The sequence below is a fragment of the Lonchura striata genome, chromosome 5, assembly GCF_050655825.1.
Source record: "Lonchura striata isolate lonStrDom1 chromosome 5, ASM5065582v1, whole genome shotgun sequence".
NCBI classification, from domain to species: domain Eukaryota; kingdom Metazoa; phylum Chordata; class Aves; order Passeriformes; family Estrildidae; genus Lonchura; species Lonchura striata.
Window position 1 is genome coordinate 5,797,489 of NC_140707.1, and position 13,034 is coordinate 5,810,522.

General features: G+C 51.6%; 2 protein-coding genes across 2 annotated transcripts; one reads left to right on the forward strand and one right to left on the reverse strand.

Annotated features, from left to right (window-relative positions):
* Positions 1-937: 937 nt before the first annotated feature.
* LOC146767169 (uncharacterized) lies at positions 938-2,024 on the reverse strand. The gene has a single exon (XM_085581191.1). The coding sequence runs from the start codon at positions 1,999-2,001 to the stop codon at positions 1,093-1,095; it is 909 nt and encodes a 302-aa protein (XP_085437317.1). The 5' UTR covers positions 2,002-2,024; the 3' UTR covers positions 938-1,092.
* Positions 2,025-10,756: 8,732 nt separating this feature from the next.
* Positions 10,757-12,688, forward strand: LOC146767170 (olfactory receptor 14C36-like). Its single transcript, XM_085581176.1, has one exon. The coding sequence runs from the start codon at positions 11,362-11,364 to the stop codon at positions 12,490-12,492; it is 1,131 nt and encodes a 376-aa protein (XP_085437302.1). The 5' UTR covers positions 10,757-11,361; the 3' UTR covers positions 12,493-12,688.
* Positions 12,689-13,034: the final 346 nt, after the last annotated feature.

Genomic DNA, 13,034 nt, shown 5'->3' on the forward strand with positions numbered 1-13,034 from the left:
GGTCAGTTCCCATGGCAACCATTCCCAGCCCCTGTTGCTATGGTCAGTCCCTGGGCAGCTCCATGGAGACCCCATGCCAGGGGTGGTTGCCATGGACACCAGCTCAGGCCTGGAGCCCGTTGCCATGGCAACCATTGGCACTCCCATCCCCAGGGTCATGGATCCAGAACCACAGAATTGGCTGAGCTGGGAGGGACCCATCAGGATCCTCGAGTCCAACTGCTGGCCCTGCACAGGACACCCCAACACTGCCAGCCTGGGCCTGGCAGCGCTGTCCAAACGCTGCTGGAGCTGAGAGAGCCCTGGAGCTGGGACCCTTCCCTGGGGAGCCTGGGCAGTGCCCCAGCAGCCTCTGGGCAAAAACCTTTTCCTGGGATCCAACCTCAGCCTGCCTCGACTCAGCTGCAGCCGCTCCCTCCACTCCTGTCCCTGGGCACCAGAGTGAAGAGGTTCCCTCAGCCCCAGCCAGGGACCCGCTCCCAAGGCTGCTGCCATGGCCACCAGGGCTGGCACCAGCTGGGATGCTCGGTTTCCACAGGCCGGGGTTCAGGAATGGCATTTCTCAATTTCCTGCTCCCACTAAAACCCCGCTGGCACTCATTGCCCTCCCACCTTCCATTGAAGGAAAAAAGGGAAAGATCTCAGGCTGGGATAAGAACAATTTACTGGGAACAGCAACAAGATAAGGAACAAACAGAAACAGAAAAAATATTAACAACAGAAGGGATAAGAAAAACCAGTTACAGGGAAAACTACATCACCATCAATTGTATCTTCCTGGCCACATGTTTCCTCCTGCAAGGAAAGGACACCCGTCTCCTCAGGGAAAGAGAGAGAGAGTCCCTTTCCTGCCCCTGGCAATGACCTGAGGTGGGAGTGAATGTAGTGACAGGGCCATGGCCAGACCCTCATGCCCTTCAATCCCATATCAGGCCATTGGTAGGGGCAGGAAAAGGGACAGGTGTCTTCCCAGCATGGATCACAGGGAACATGGATCACCAGGGCTCTTCCCAACAGGGTCCTCCAATGGGGGATGAAGCTGGATCAGTGCACAAAGCTCTTCCTGCAGCTGGGGAACTTTCAGGATTTCCCTTACTGGTGCCTCCGTTGGTGTTTGGTCAAGTGAGAGCTCCAGGTGAAGCTTTTCCCACACTGGGGACACTCGTAGGGCCTCTCCCCAGTGTGGATGCGTTGGTGGCTGACAAGATGGGAGTTTTGCTTGAAGCCCTTGCCACAGTCAGGGCAGAGGAAATGCCTCTCCTCGGAGTGAATCCGCTCATGCCGGAGGAGATCTGAGCTGCTGTTAAACATCTTCCCACAAGTGGGGCACATGTAGGGCCTCTCCCCGGTGTGGATGCGCTGGTGTGTGATGAGGGTGGAGTTGCGCTTGAAGCCCTTCCTGCAGTCAGGGCAGCGGAAGGGCCTCTCATCCACGTGAATCCGCTGGTGTCTGAGGAGACCAGAGCTGCTGTGAAACCTCTTCTGACACTCAGGACACTCGTAGGGCCTCTCCCCAGTGTGGATGCGTTGGTGGATGATGAGTTCGGAGCTCCGTCTGAAGCCCTTCCCACATTCCCCACACTTGTAGGGCCTCACCCCAGTGTGGATGTGTAAGTGGCTGACAAGGTGGGAGTTGGAGCTGAATCCCTTCCCACACTCCCCACACTCGTAGGCCCATTCCCCGGTGTGGATCATCAGGTGGCGTTTCAGACTCTTGCTCTGCCTGAAGCTCTTCCCACACTCCAAGCACTTGTAGGGCTTCTCCCCATCATGAAGCTTCTCAGGGACCACCAGCTCCGAGCTCTGGCTGAAGCTCTGTCCACCTTCCTGGCCCAGGGTGGGTCTTTCCTCCTCAGAGCATCCTGGGCTGGGCTTGCAGCCCCTCCTCCTGTGAGACCTCCAGGGATTTTCCTCCCTGTTGGATTCCTGCGCTGTGGAGTTGCTCAAAACGGCCTCTTCCATGAGGTTCTGCTGAAGGGATTTGTCCTTCCTGGTCTCCATCCTCAGCTCCTGCTCTGGGGGAGGAAATGACAAGGAGTAGGTGGGATTTGCCTCCGTGCCACAGGGAAGGACAAGGAGATCCCCCCAGCGCATCTCCAGCAGGAGGGCACCAGCAGCGGGGCTGTCCTGCAGCTGGGGGCCAGGCTGGGAGATGGAGCAGGAGAGAGGGGAAAAAGGGGCACTGACTTCCTCCTCACCTGCCTCGGTGTCCCAGGGCATCTTCCTCTTCCTCGCAACCTTCTCCATCTGGTGAACGTTTGGGTATGGGAAATCCTGTTTTGGGAGGAAAACAAGTGATGAGCACAGTGAGTTTTGTACTGGCTTCAAAGCAAACCAGGGGGAGAGTCTAAGCCAGAATGACAATTGAATAAGAAAACTAAGATCACGGCAATAATAGAGAAACACTGGTTTAAACTCACAGAGTCAGGATGTAACCGGACACCCCGTTGGTCAGGGTGGTGGTAGCAGGCTGATGAAATGGTGACTGCAGTCCGTCTGGAGTGATGAACGTGATTCTGTCAAAGCAGTGATCCTGTAGAAGAGTATGGTCTTGCTCGGAAAGTCCAGTGGCGGTTATGGAGCTCTTGTCCTCTAGGAATGCAGTAGGCAAGGTGATCGTGGTGTTGCAAGGGTGAGATTATATCCAGGCAGGAATGCTTGGTTCCTCCCCCTGGGCAGAGCATCCCACAATGGGATGATGTAATTTTATCAGTCCTGCAGTGACACTCAATGGCCCATTAAGAGAAGATGGCCCCTGGAGGGCGTTATCAGGGCTGAGCCATGGAAGAGATAAAGAACACTGCCCCACCTGTTGATAACAGTTTATGGAGATGGGGACTGAAAACACTTTTGGTTACATCTGACACTGTAACCTGAAACAGTGAGGCAATCCCTGCTTGGGGTGGGGGGTGAACAGCACCCCCCTTACCCAAACTGGCTCAGGTGTAAAACCCCCACTCTGGGAAGGCCACGCACACAGGGGACAATGTCACACTTGCCCTGCCCCAGGGGAGATCTCTGTCCTTGTCACTCCCTTGCTCTCCCCCCTTTTCTTTTTCTTTCCATGTCTCTCTACCTCACATTTACTGTTCAATAAAATCCACTTAGGATTTGGTCACCTTAGCACCTGAATTGGGGCAGGGGCATCTCTCTAACAATTTTATTAACCAGAGTGCAATATTATTTTGCACAGTGAGTTCAGGGCACTGTTGTCGGACCCCAAGCTCCTTTGACAACAGCCTGGTTTCCTCCTCGCGGAGGTTCTGCCTCTTTCCCAAGGAACTCTTGGAAACTTGGATGCAGCTTCCTCTGAGCAACTTTTAGGAGACCTTATGAGAAAAGTGGAAGTTGTGGGTGGCCAGTGTAAAGAAAATATTTTGTTTTCCTTCTTTGAAAAGTCTGTTAAAATCACTGGAGGAAAGGAACCAAATGATACCAGCGAGACTGACAAGGATCATTCACCCCAAGGTGAGAAAACACAAGGCTACTAAAGTCCTACAAGAAACCCAGCTCAAGTTATTCCCAAATAACTTCTGAATTCACATGTTTGGGGGGAGAATCATTATTTTCTTCATCCCTGTCACCTTTGTGACAGCTACACAGACCTTTCCCTTCCTTTTAATAATCTGTATTGGGTCAAATTTCCATATTTCTTTTTTTGGAACCTGCCAGCTGTGCAGAAACTGATAAAATTTGGAATTACCACAGAATTGCTTCTGTTGTTGGTCTATTAATGTTTGGGATTTGTTTGTGTTTCCATCAGAAGTGACTTGTGGGAAGAGCAAAACTTCCTCAAGGCATTTTATGGAGGGTTAAATTTGATTGCTGCTGAGTTTGTTTTGTCCAGTGCCCAGGGGATGCTCAAGGTGTCTCTAGTTTTGGTTTGGACCTAATTTTCTTCTGATTTGTCTTTATCACTTAAAAACACCTGAAAAATTACTAAAAAGAGTATTGACCAGAGATGTCAGAAGTCCCACCATTTTAGAGGTATTTGAGGTGGAATTTACTGGTTGGGAACATATTCTGGAGGATTCGTGGGTTCTTGGGGGATATATGGGAGTATTCTCCATATCTTTGCACTCCAAAAGCCAAGGTGGATTGGTCTGTCACCTCAAAATGACTCAATCCCACTCAAAACCCCTCAATCTTACCCCAAAATGACTCAATCCCATCTCAAAATGGCTGGTTCCCACCTCAGCCCCATGCCAAAATTGCTCAATTCCTCAGCCTCCAGGATGAGATGGGGTTGGAAGGAGATCGGGAGAAGTGAGATATAAGGGTGTGATATGAGGGTGTGGGATCAGGATTGTGTGGGGACCGGTGGGTGTGATTTATTTTGATAATAAATAAAACTTTCAGAATTATTGATTTCTGTCTCATTCAATTTCTGTCAGTTCTGATTTGCTTTTCAGAGTGCCGCCTTCTCAGCTGATTGTGTTTGTGACCTCCTGTCCAAGACTGAAAAGCAAGATGTGTTCTATTTGCCATCTGTATGGCAGTTGTCCTGTGTTAAGTGGGCAGTTTTTCCTTATCTCTTCCACAATCAATCCTCCCTCAGGGGAGACATCTGCTGATAATGGGCTATTGTCACTGCATGACTGATAAGAACTGTAACATCCCATTGTGAGATGCCCCGCCCAGAGGGAGGAGCCAAGCATTCCTACCTGCATCTAGTCTTGAGATTCTGGCCCACCAACACAACTTTTCTGGGCTGGATTTTCCCAGAGGAACAGCTGCCTCTTCCTCTTCCTCTTCAGAGGAAGACTCCCATTCCTACAGGATCACTTCTCCAACAGAACCACACCTGACACTCCTGGAGGACTGCAGCCACAATTCCAATTGGACTGGTTTTATTCTGACTCTGTCAGTATTGTTTTAGTTCACTGCATTGTTTATTTTATCTTTTAATTTTCTTCCCTAATAAAAAACAGTCATTCCTGCTTCCATATTTTTACCTGAGAGCCCCCTTAATTTCAAATTTATAACAATTCAGAAAGAGTCTACATTTTTAAATTTCAGGGGAGGCTCCTGCCTTCTTTAGAAGACAGCTGTCTTTCCAAACTAAAACACCTCCTTTCTCTCCTGCCTTCCTTTGCCTGCTCTGTTTCTCTCTCAGTGTCTCCTTTGACCCAGGGAAGCTCTCACCAAAGACCCTGCCCTGATTTCATTCCCAATCCATGAGCTACAACAACCATGGGTGAAGTTAGGAAGGCTGGCAGTGATATGTCCCTGTAGGATCTTGCTCCACTTGGCTTTTGGCCCTTTCTTAAGAGCTTTGCCTTCAAGGGCAGGAACATCTTTTTCTGGCTGGGAACTGGACCCTGAGAGCGTGTGCCATGGATCCCAGAGGGGCATTCCCGAGGCTCTCAGGGTGCTGCTCCTGCCGTGCCTCCCAAGGAGCTGTGCAGGGCAGGGGACAAGGTGCAGCAGCTGTGTTGGTTCTGCAGTGCCACAATAGCCCCTGGTTCCAGGAGTTTCCACACTGTCAAGAGTGGTTCCTGGGTTCCATGATACCCTGCTGTGTCCCCCATGGATATTTGGTGTCATGAAGTTCTTCAGTGTCACAATGGCCACCTCGCTCCATGAGCTTCCACAGTATCCGAATGCCCTCCTTGGATGGGCAGTGTCACCATGGACCATTGGCTCCATGCAGCCCCGCTGGGTCACCATGGACTCCTTGGTTCCATGAGGTTCTGGGGTTGTCTCCATGGTCTCCTTGGATCCACAGTGTCACAATGGACCGCTGGATCCACATGGCCCTTCTGTGTCACCATGGCCCCTTGGTTCCATGGGACCCCAGGGTCACAATTGACTCCTTGCTTCCATGTCACTCCCTCAGTGCCAAAATGTCCCCTTCGTTCCATGGGGGACACAAAAGATTTATAGAAACATTGAGGAAATCCTGCTTAACACAGCTGGGAATATCTGCCTGCATTCTAGAAATAGGTTAAAGGTGAGGATGGCAGCAGCAGCTTCCATCTGCAACAGAGATCCAGGGAAAGGGCAGGGACAGAGAATTCAGCTGGGAGACTCAGAGAATTCTGCTTCCAGAGATCATTTCTGGCCACACTGTCCCTTGTAGAAAGGTGACACAATTCCAGGCAGCCTGTACTGAGCAGGTGGCTCCTGAGTGGGGTTTTGCGGTGGTGTATCTTTATTTGATTTTTGTTCAATATCTGTTTCCCCCCCCGCCCCCATCCCTAATCTCTGCCTCTCCCCAGTTGTCAGTCTTCCCTAGCTCTCCCCTAACCCCCTCATCTCCAAGTTGTCAATCCTCCCTTTCCCTGCCCCTTTCCCTGGAACCTTCCCTGTCATTCATCCTAGCCCCCTCCTCTGCTTCCAGAGCATTCCCTGTCTGTTTAGTGAGACTCAAAACCCTATTGCTTATTTTGTGTTATTTCACTTCCCTGCTCCCCCTGATAGTTTTGTGATATGTTAGTTCTGCCCTAAACTCCTCCCCTGCTGTTCCCTCATTGGTTGCTGTTCCTACACCCTTCTCCCTGAATTCTTGTATAAAACCTCTGCTCCCGCTCCTGAGGGGGTCTTGGGGCTCACTGAATAAAACCATCCTGTTCACCCCCAAGTCCCGTGTCGCCTCCGTCTGTTCCTGCACCACCGACTGGGACTGCAGAGCTTCACAGGGAGAGCGGCCGCCCGTTCTCTTCCCTCTCACCGCCCAGCACGGCACCGCTCGGGGAATCGCGGCGAGGGGAGCGCATTGCCGCACTACAACAGGGTTTGTTGTTCAGGAAACCTGCTCAGGCTTTTCCATTCTTTCCTTCCCACGAGGAAAACTTCTCCTGTGCAGGCAGAGCCCTGAGGAGAGCAGGTGGGACACGGTGCAATGGGCTGGGACATGGAGCTGCAGAGCTCAGGGACAAGGTTCTGCTGCAGGGCACAGGGATGTCAGTGCCAGGTGGGCGATGTCAGACATGGTGAGGCTGGGGGTGAGGAGCAGCTTGTCCAAACACGGTCAGCCCTCAGGGGGCTCATTCTTCTATATGCCCAGACCTCCTAAGGAGAACTTCAGTGTCAAGATCACCCGGGGAATGCTTCTATCAGCTCTTCTCCGAACTGGGAAATAAAAAATGCTCTGTTAAAATAAATAATTAATGTTTTATTAAAACTCTCTTCTTAAAGGATCTTTAAACTGACTCCAATCTGCTGTACAGGGCCTGAAAAGTTGTAGAGAATTGCAGGAAGAGGAAGCCCGCCCCAATGAGGGTTTTGTGTACTTTAATGAACCCTACAATGGATCTTCAGCTGAGTCCAGGAGATTCAGGCACTGAGAGAAGACTGAAAAATCTGCTCAAGGAGTCAGAAGCAAAAGTCCAAGTACTTGGAGCATCACGGGGCCCCACTGAAGACAGGGACTGCCAAAGGCTCCCCAGGGACTGGTGAGAGCAGATCCTTGAGGCCAGGATTGCAGGGAGCCCAAGGCTCAGAGCTGGGAACTGCAATTCTGAGCAAGGCCTGGGCTGGCTGGGGGAAGCAGAAAGGCCAAGCCCTGAGGCCAGCCTGGCACAGCAGGGCCTGTCCCTCACGGGTGGCTCGGGCCTATTTGTGGGGCAGGGGGATGTGAGGGGCAGCAGGGACAAATGTCACAAACCTGTGTGACCCTGCAGATCCTCATGGAACCAAGGGGCCAGTGTGACACTGTGGGGCCTCATGGAAACAAGAGGCCATTGTGAGTCTGCAGGGCTGTAACACCCCAGAACACTTTGGGGTCACCAAAGGTTCCTTTACTTGATTTTGTTGCACAAGAGAAACATCAGCCAGATATTCTCATCATGGCCAGATGCAAAGAATATTTTGGTAGGACGGGACCCACAAGGATCATCAAGTTCAGCTCTTAAGTGAATGACCCAAACTGGGATTAAACCCACAACCTGGGCGATACCAGCACCATGCTCCAACCAACAGAGCTAAGAGGTCAAAATGACACAAATTTTTACTGGCAAAATATAGACAATCAAGGAGCTTGAGCAAAGGGTTTAATACAACATCCACTTCAACACAAAACTCTTATCATAGCATTAACTTCATTAACTTTGCCCACTTTACCTAAAAACCTTTAACCCTCAAGATGTTACATTACCAAAAAATGTTCCAGGTAAGCAGGATTAGAAGGAGAAGAAATAGAGAACATCAGAAAGGCAGCAGATCTATAGAAAGACACGCACACAGGCACCAACTGCTCGGGTTCCAGAATCACCAACAGAGGAACCCCAGGATAAGGCAGGATCCAGACCATGGGCTGGCCTCGTGCTCCGGCTTTTAACCCCCTGGGCCTCCATGGGCCCGCCCCTGGGGTGGGACTGCCAGGTGATTGCCCAATCAGAGTCAGGGGAGGCACCAGCTGCTGGTGTGTAATTGGTTGACAGCTCAGCCAATCAGCACCGCCCCTGCTGTGTGATTGACAGCTCTGCCAGGCCAGGCTGGGGGCGGGGCTCTGTCCCACCACAAACCAAGGCCTGACCCGCCCCCGGCCCCACACGGGCATTCCGAGCATCCCAAGGTGTCTCGGGACATGGATCTCATCCAGCCTCTAACAGCGACCACGGGGACACTGTGGGCACCTCATGGAACCAAGGGGATCATTGTGGCACCACTGGAGCCCATGGAACCAAGGGGCCATGGTGACACCGCGGGGCTCCATGGACCCAGACACCATTATGGCTCTGTGGGGCCTGATGGAACCATGGAGACCATTGGGACCCTTCAGGGCCTGGTGTCACCAAGGGGGCATTGTGACACCTCAGGGCCTCCTGGAAGCAAGGGACCATTTTCTGGGCAGCTGCTATTTGTGAAAGTGAAAAGCCATGAGATAACTGTTTTCTTGTGGAGAAGTCTCCATAACTCTAACAAGAGGCACTTCTCTCCCTAAGTGAACTGAAGAAAGACTATTCTAGAGGTGGAAATCTGACTAAAATTTTAGGTTTTGTCTCTACATTTTCAGATTGTATGGAGAGAGGAAGTGTTCTGAAAGTTTTGTTCATATTCTTATTACTCTTTCATTTAGTTACTGTTAATAAACTTTTCTTTACACTCTTTTAAAGTTTTGAGCCCACTTTGTCTTTCTCCTAATCCTATCTCACAGCAGGAAATGAGTAAGTATATTCTAGTGAGTGCACTGGTAATTAGCTAATACTGAACCCACCACACTAATTGATGCATTGGCCAGGAAATCTCAGATCGGTGAACCAAAACCGCTACAGAAACTTCATGATGAACTGCCCCAGACCAGAGGGAAATCAAGGCAGAGCCGTCATTTGTTAGGACTTGCTTGATCCTAATAAGCGCTGTGGTTCATTTGGAGCTGAGCCCTGGAACCTCAGGGCCTGAGAGGAGATTGCACAAACCTGTTCAGGAGTCAAAGGCAGAAGAAAACCCCAAAGTTTCTCTAGGCATTGATGGGTCCCACTGAGGTCCATCCCCAACACAGGCTACTCATAGATTCCTTGGAGGAGAGAACTGGAGGCCAGGATGACACAAAAACCTCTCAGAGACTCAAAATGGCACAAAAACCTCTTAGTGTGGAAACACAAATCCAAAGTAACTTACAAAAGCTGAGTTTCTCAAAGTATTAAGGAGCCCCACTGAGTGTCAATGCAAAGCACTCAAGGGACTAATTAAAATAGATAATTTGAGGTTCTGACTGCAGTATCTCATAAAGTCTGTATCAAAAGGGAAACACCAAGTTCCTTAAAAGAACTGAAGTACCTTGAAGCATTAATGAGCCCCACTGAGTGTTGTTCCTGACAAAGCCTCTCCAGGGACTAATTAAAGCAGATAATTGGAGGCCATGATTGCACAAAGCTCTCAGAGACTGCAAGGCAAAAGCCAAACCCAAAGTCCTTTGAAAAACCTGCAGTCCCTGGGAGCATGAAGGAGCCCCCAGGGCCATTCCTGACCAAGGCTCTCCAGGGACTCCTTCCGGCAGATCCTTGAGGCCACTGGGATGTGGGCTAGGGGGGGATGCTGAGGGCAGGACCAGGGGCTGACAGTGCCCAGCCTGGCTGGGGCTGTGCCAGGAGGCCCCAGGGCCTCAGGACAAGGTGTCTCCTCACAGCCCTTGGTGGCACAGACCCTGCTGTGCCCCAGGGCACCAAGACTTGGCTTCTCTTTGTCCCCACCTGGCATCAGTGCCTCCAGTTTTCTGCTCTGCCTGGGGCCTGGGGACACTTTCTCAGTCGTGTCTCTCAGTGGGACCCATTAAAAGTCTAAGAAACTTTGGAGCTGGATTCTGACTTGGAGCTCTGGAGAGGTTTCTGCAGCTCCCTCTCAGGGCCTGATGTTCAGGGCCTGAGCACAAAGCCCCAGAGGGTCATTAAAGTCCTTGTGCTGTGTCTGTGCTGCTGAGCTGGGCCGGGCTCCTGGCACAGAGGGTGATCCTGATAACCAAGCAGAGCTTCAAAAGCACATTTCTCTTGCTGAGCAGCTCTTCTGCCAGCCCAGCAGGGCTGGGGCACTGCCTGCAGCCAGCGCGGGCACAGCACAGAGGCACAGAGAGCTTCAATCAGTCAGGGCTGGGAAGGGGCTGAGAAGTGCCTGGGGCAGAATCACTGCCAGCCCTTGGCACAGGAACCTCTGGCTGCAGGACAATGCAGCTGCAGCTCCTGGAGAGATCTCCTAAAGCTGGAACATCCCAATGCCCACAGAGCCTGTGAGTGCATTCTCTGCTCATCTCCTGTGCAGAGCAGTCAGGGGTGCCCAGGGCTGTCCTGCAGAGCAGGGTCCTGCAGCCCAGGGCGCTGTGCTGGGCCAGGGACTCTGCTGCCTGCCAGGGACAGCTCTCAGCTGGCCCTGGAGCTGCTCCCAGTGCTGGGGGACAAGATCTGGGGGAAAGGAGACAGCTGGTAAGTCTTGCAATGTTCTCCTTGTGTGGTGAGGATGCTGCATTGTTCAGGACTGTTCCCAGCATGGTATTTAACTCCAGAACTTTTCCAAATAGATTATACAGGGAGCATAGCAAGACAGGAACTGCATAAATGGGAAATTTCTGCTTTCTTATGTACTAATCTTTGTTGCCTGGATGGGGAATTCCCCATAGATATGCATCTCTCAGTTCATATTGATAAAAAGAAAAGTTTTTTTTTCACATCTAAATAAACCAGGCAGTAACAGAATTCAGCACAGGGCCCCTTAGATGCAGCATCTTTGTGCTTTTTCCAGCCTGCTCAGGATTGCTCTGATGTTGCCATCAGAGCTTGCAGAGTTGAGCTGCCCCTAGGCAGTGCCTGAGCTGGGAGGGGTCTGCAGGGTAAAGCTGAGCCCCCAGGGCTTGGTTGGGCACAGGGAAGCAGCTGCTGGCAGGGACAGCTCCAGGCAGCAGAGCCCTGGGAAGGCAGTGGGGGGAAGATGCCCCTAAGCTGTGCTGGGATATTTAAAGTGCTGTCCACACCCAACTATTCCATAATTATTTTTCTTATAGATTCCCATGTGCAGCCACAGCAAATGTCCAACAGCAGCTCCATCAGCCACTTCCTCCTGCTGGCACTGGCAGACACGCGGCAGCTGCAGCTCCTGCACTTCTGCCTCTTCCTGGGCATCTCCCTGGCTGCCCTCCTGGGCAACGGCCTCATCATCAGCGCCGTAGCCTGCGGCCACCACCTGCACACGCCCATGTTCTTCTTCCTGCTCAACCTGGCCCTCAGTGACCTGGGCTCCATCTGCACCACTGTCCCCAAAGCCATGCACAATTCCCTCTGGGACACCAGCACCATCTCCTACTCAGGATGTGTTGCACAGGTCTTCTTTTCTGTTTTCTGTGTTGCAACTGAATATTTCCTCCTGACCATCATGTGCTACGACCGCTACGTGTCCATCTGCAAACCCCTGCACTACGGGACCCTCCTGGGCAGCAGAGCTTGTGCCCACATGGCAGCAGCTGCCTGGGCCAGTGCCTTCCTCACTGCTCTGCTGCTCACTGCCAATACATTTTCCCTGCCCCTGTGCCATGGCAATGCCCTGGGCCAGTTCTTCTGTGAAATCCCACAGATCCTCAAGCTCTCCTGCTCCAAATCTTATCTCAGGGAACTTGGGCTCATTGCTGTTACTGCTGGTTTCCTATCTGGATGTTTTGTATTCATTGTTTTCTCCTATGTGCAGATCTTCAGGGCTGTGCTGAGGATCCCCTCTGAGCAGGGACGGCACAAAGCCTTTTCCACCTGCCTCCCTCACCTGGCTGTGGTCTCCCTGTTTGTCAGCACTGCAGTGTTTGCCTACCTGAAGCCACCCACGATGTCTTCCCCATCCCTGGATGTGGCCCTGTCACTTCTATACTCAGTGTTGCCTCCAGCCCTGAACCCCGTCATCTACAGCTTGAGGAACCAGGAGCTCAAGGCTGTAGTGTGGACACTGATGACTGGATGCTTTCAGGAACATGAAACTGTAGACCAATTTCTGCAAATAACTTTGAATAAAAGTAATCCTGGATACTTCTTGTTGTTTTTGGTCTTGGAGGTTCTTTTTCTTTGTTTTACAGTTTAATTTTGTCCACAAAGAAATGTTACTCCTTGTGCCATTTCTCATTTTTTTTTCCCTCCACCTTCCCAGTGGCCACAGACTGTGTCAGTGAGTAGCTGTGCTCTTGGCTGCTTTAAAGGAACTAAAGGATCTCCCAGCACAGTTTTCTGCAGAGATGCCCTTTTGTTGCCTTCTCTGGAGCTGCAGCAGCAATGTTTGTGTGCAGAGCTGGGGCAGAGCAGTGCTGGCACAGCAGCTCTGCTCCTGCTGGCCACACCATTCCTGATCCAGGTCAGGAGCCATTGGCCTTCTTGGCCAACTGGGCACACTGCTGGCTCATGTCCAGCCTGCTGTCCATCAGTACCTGCAGGTCCCTTTCTGCCTGGCTGCTGTCCATCCCCTCTGTCCCCAGCCTGTAGCACTGCAGGGGTTGTTGTGGCCAAAGTGCAGGACCCGGCACTTGGACTTGTTAAACCTCACCTTGTTGGATTTGGGCCCTGGATCCAGCCTGTCCAGGGCCCTGTGCAGAGCCCTCCTAGCCTCCACCACATCAACACTGCCATTCA

Bases quoted from the DNA above. Each gene is read 5' to 3' on its own strand.
- LOC146767169 (XM_085581191.1), bottom strand. From the start codon at position 2,001: ATGGAGACCAGGAAGGACAAATCCCTTCAGCAGAACCTCATGGAAGAG.
- LOC146767170 (XM_085581176.1), top strand. From the start codon at position 11,362: ATGCCCCTAAGCTGTGCTGGGATATTTAAAGTGCTGTCCACACCCAAC.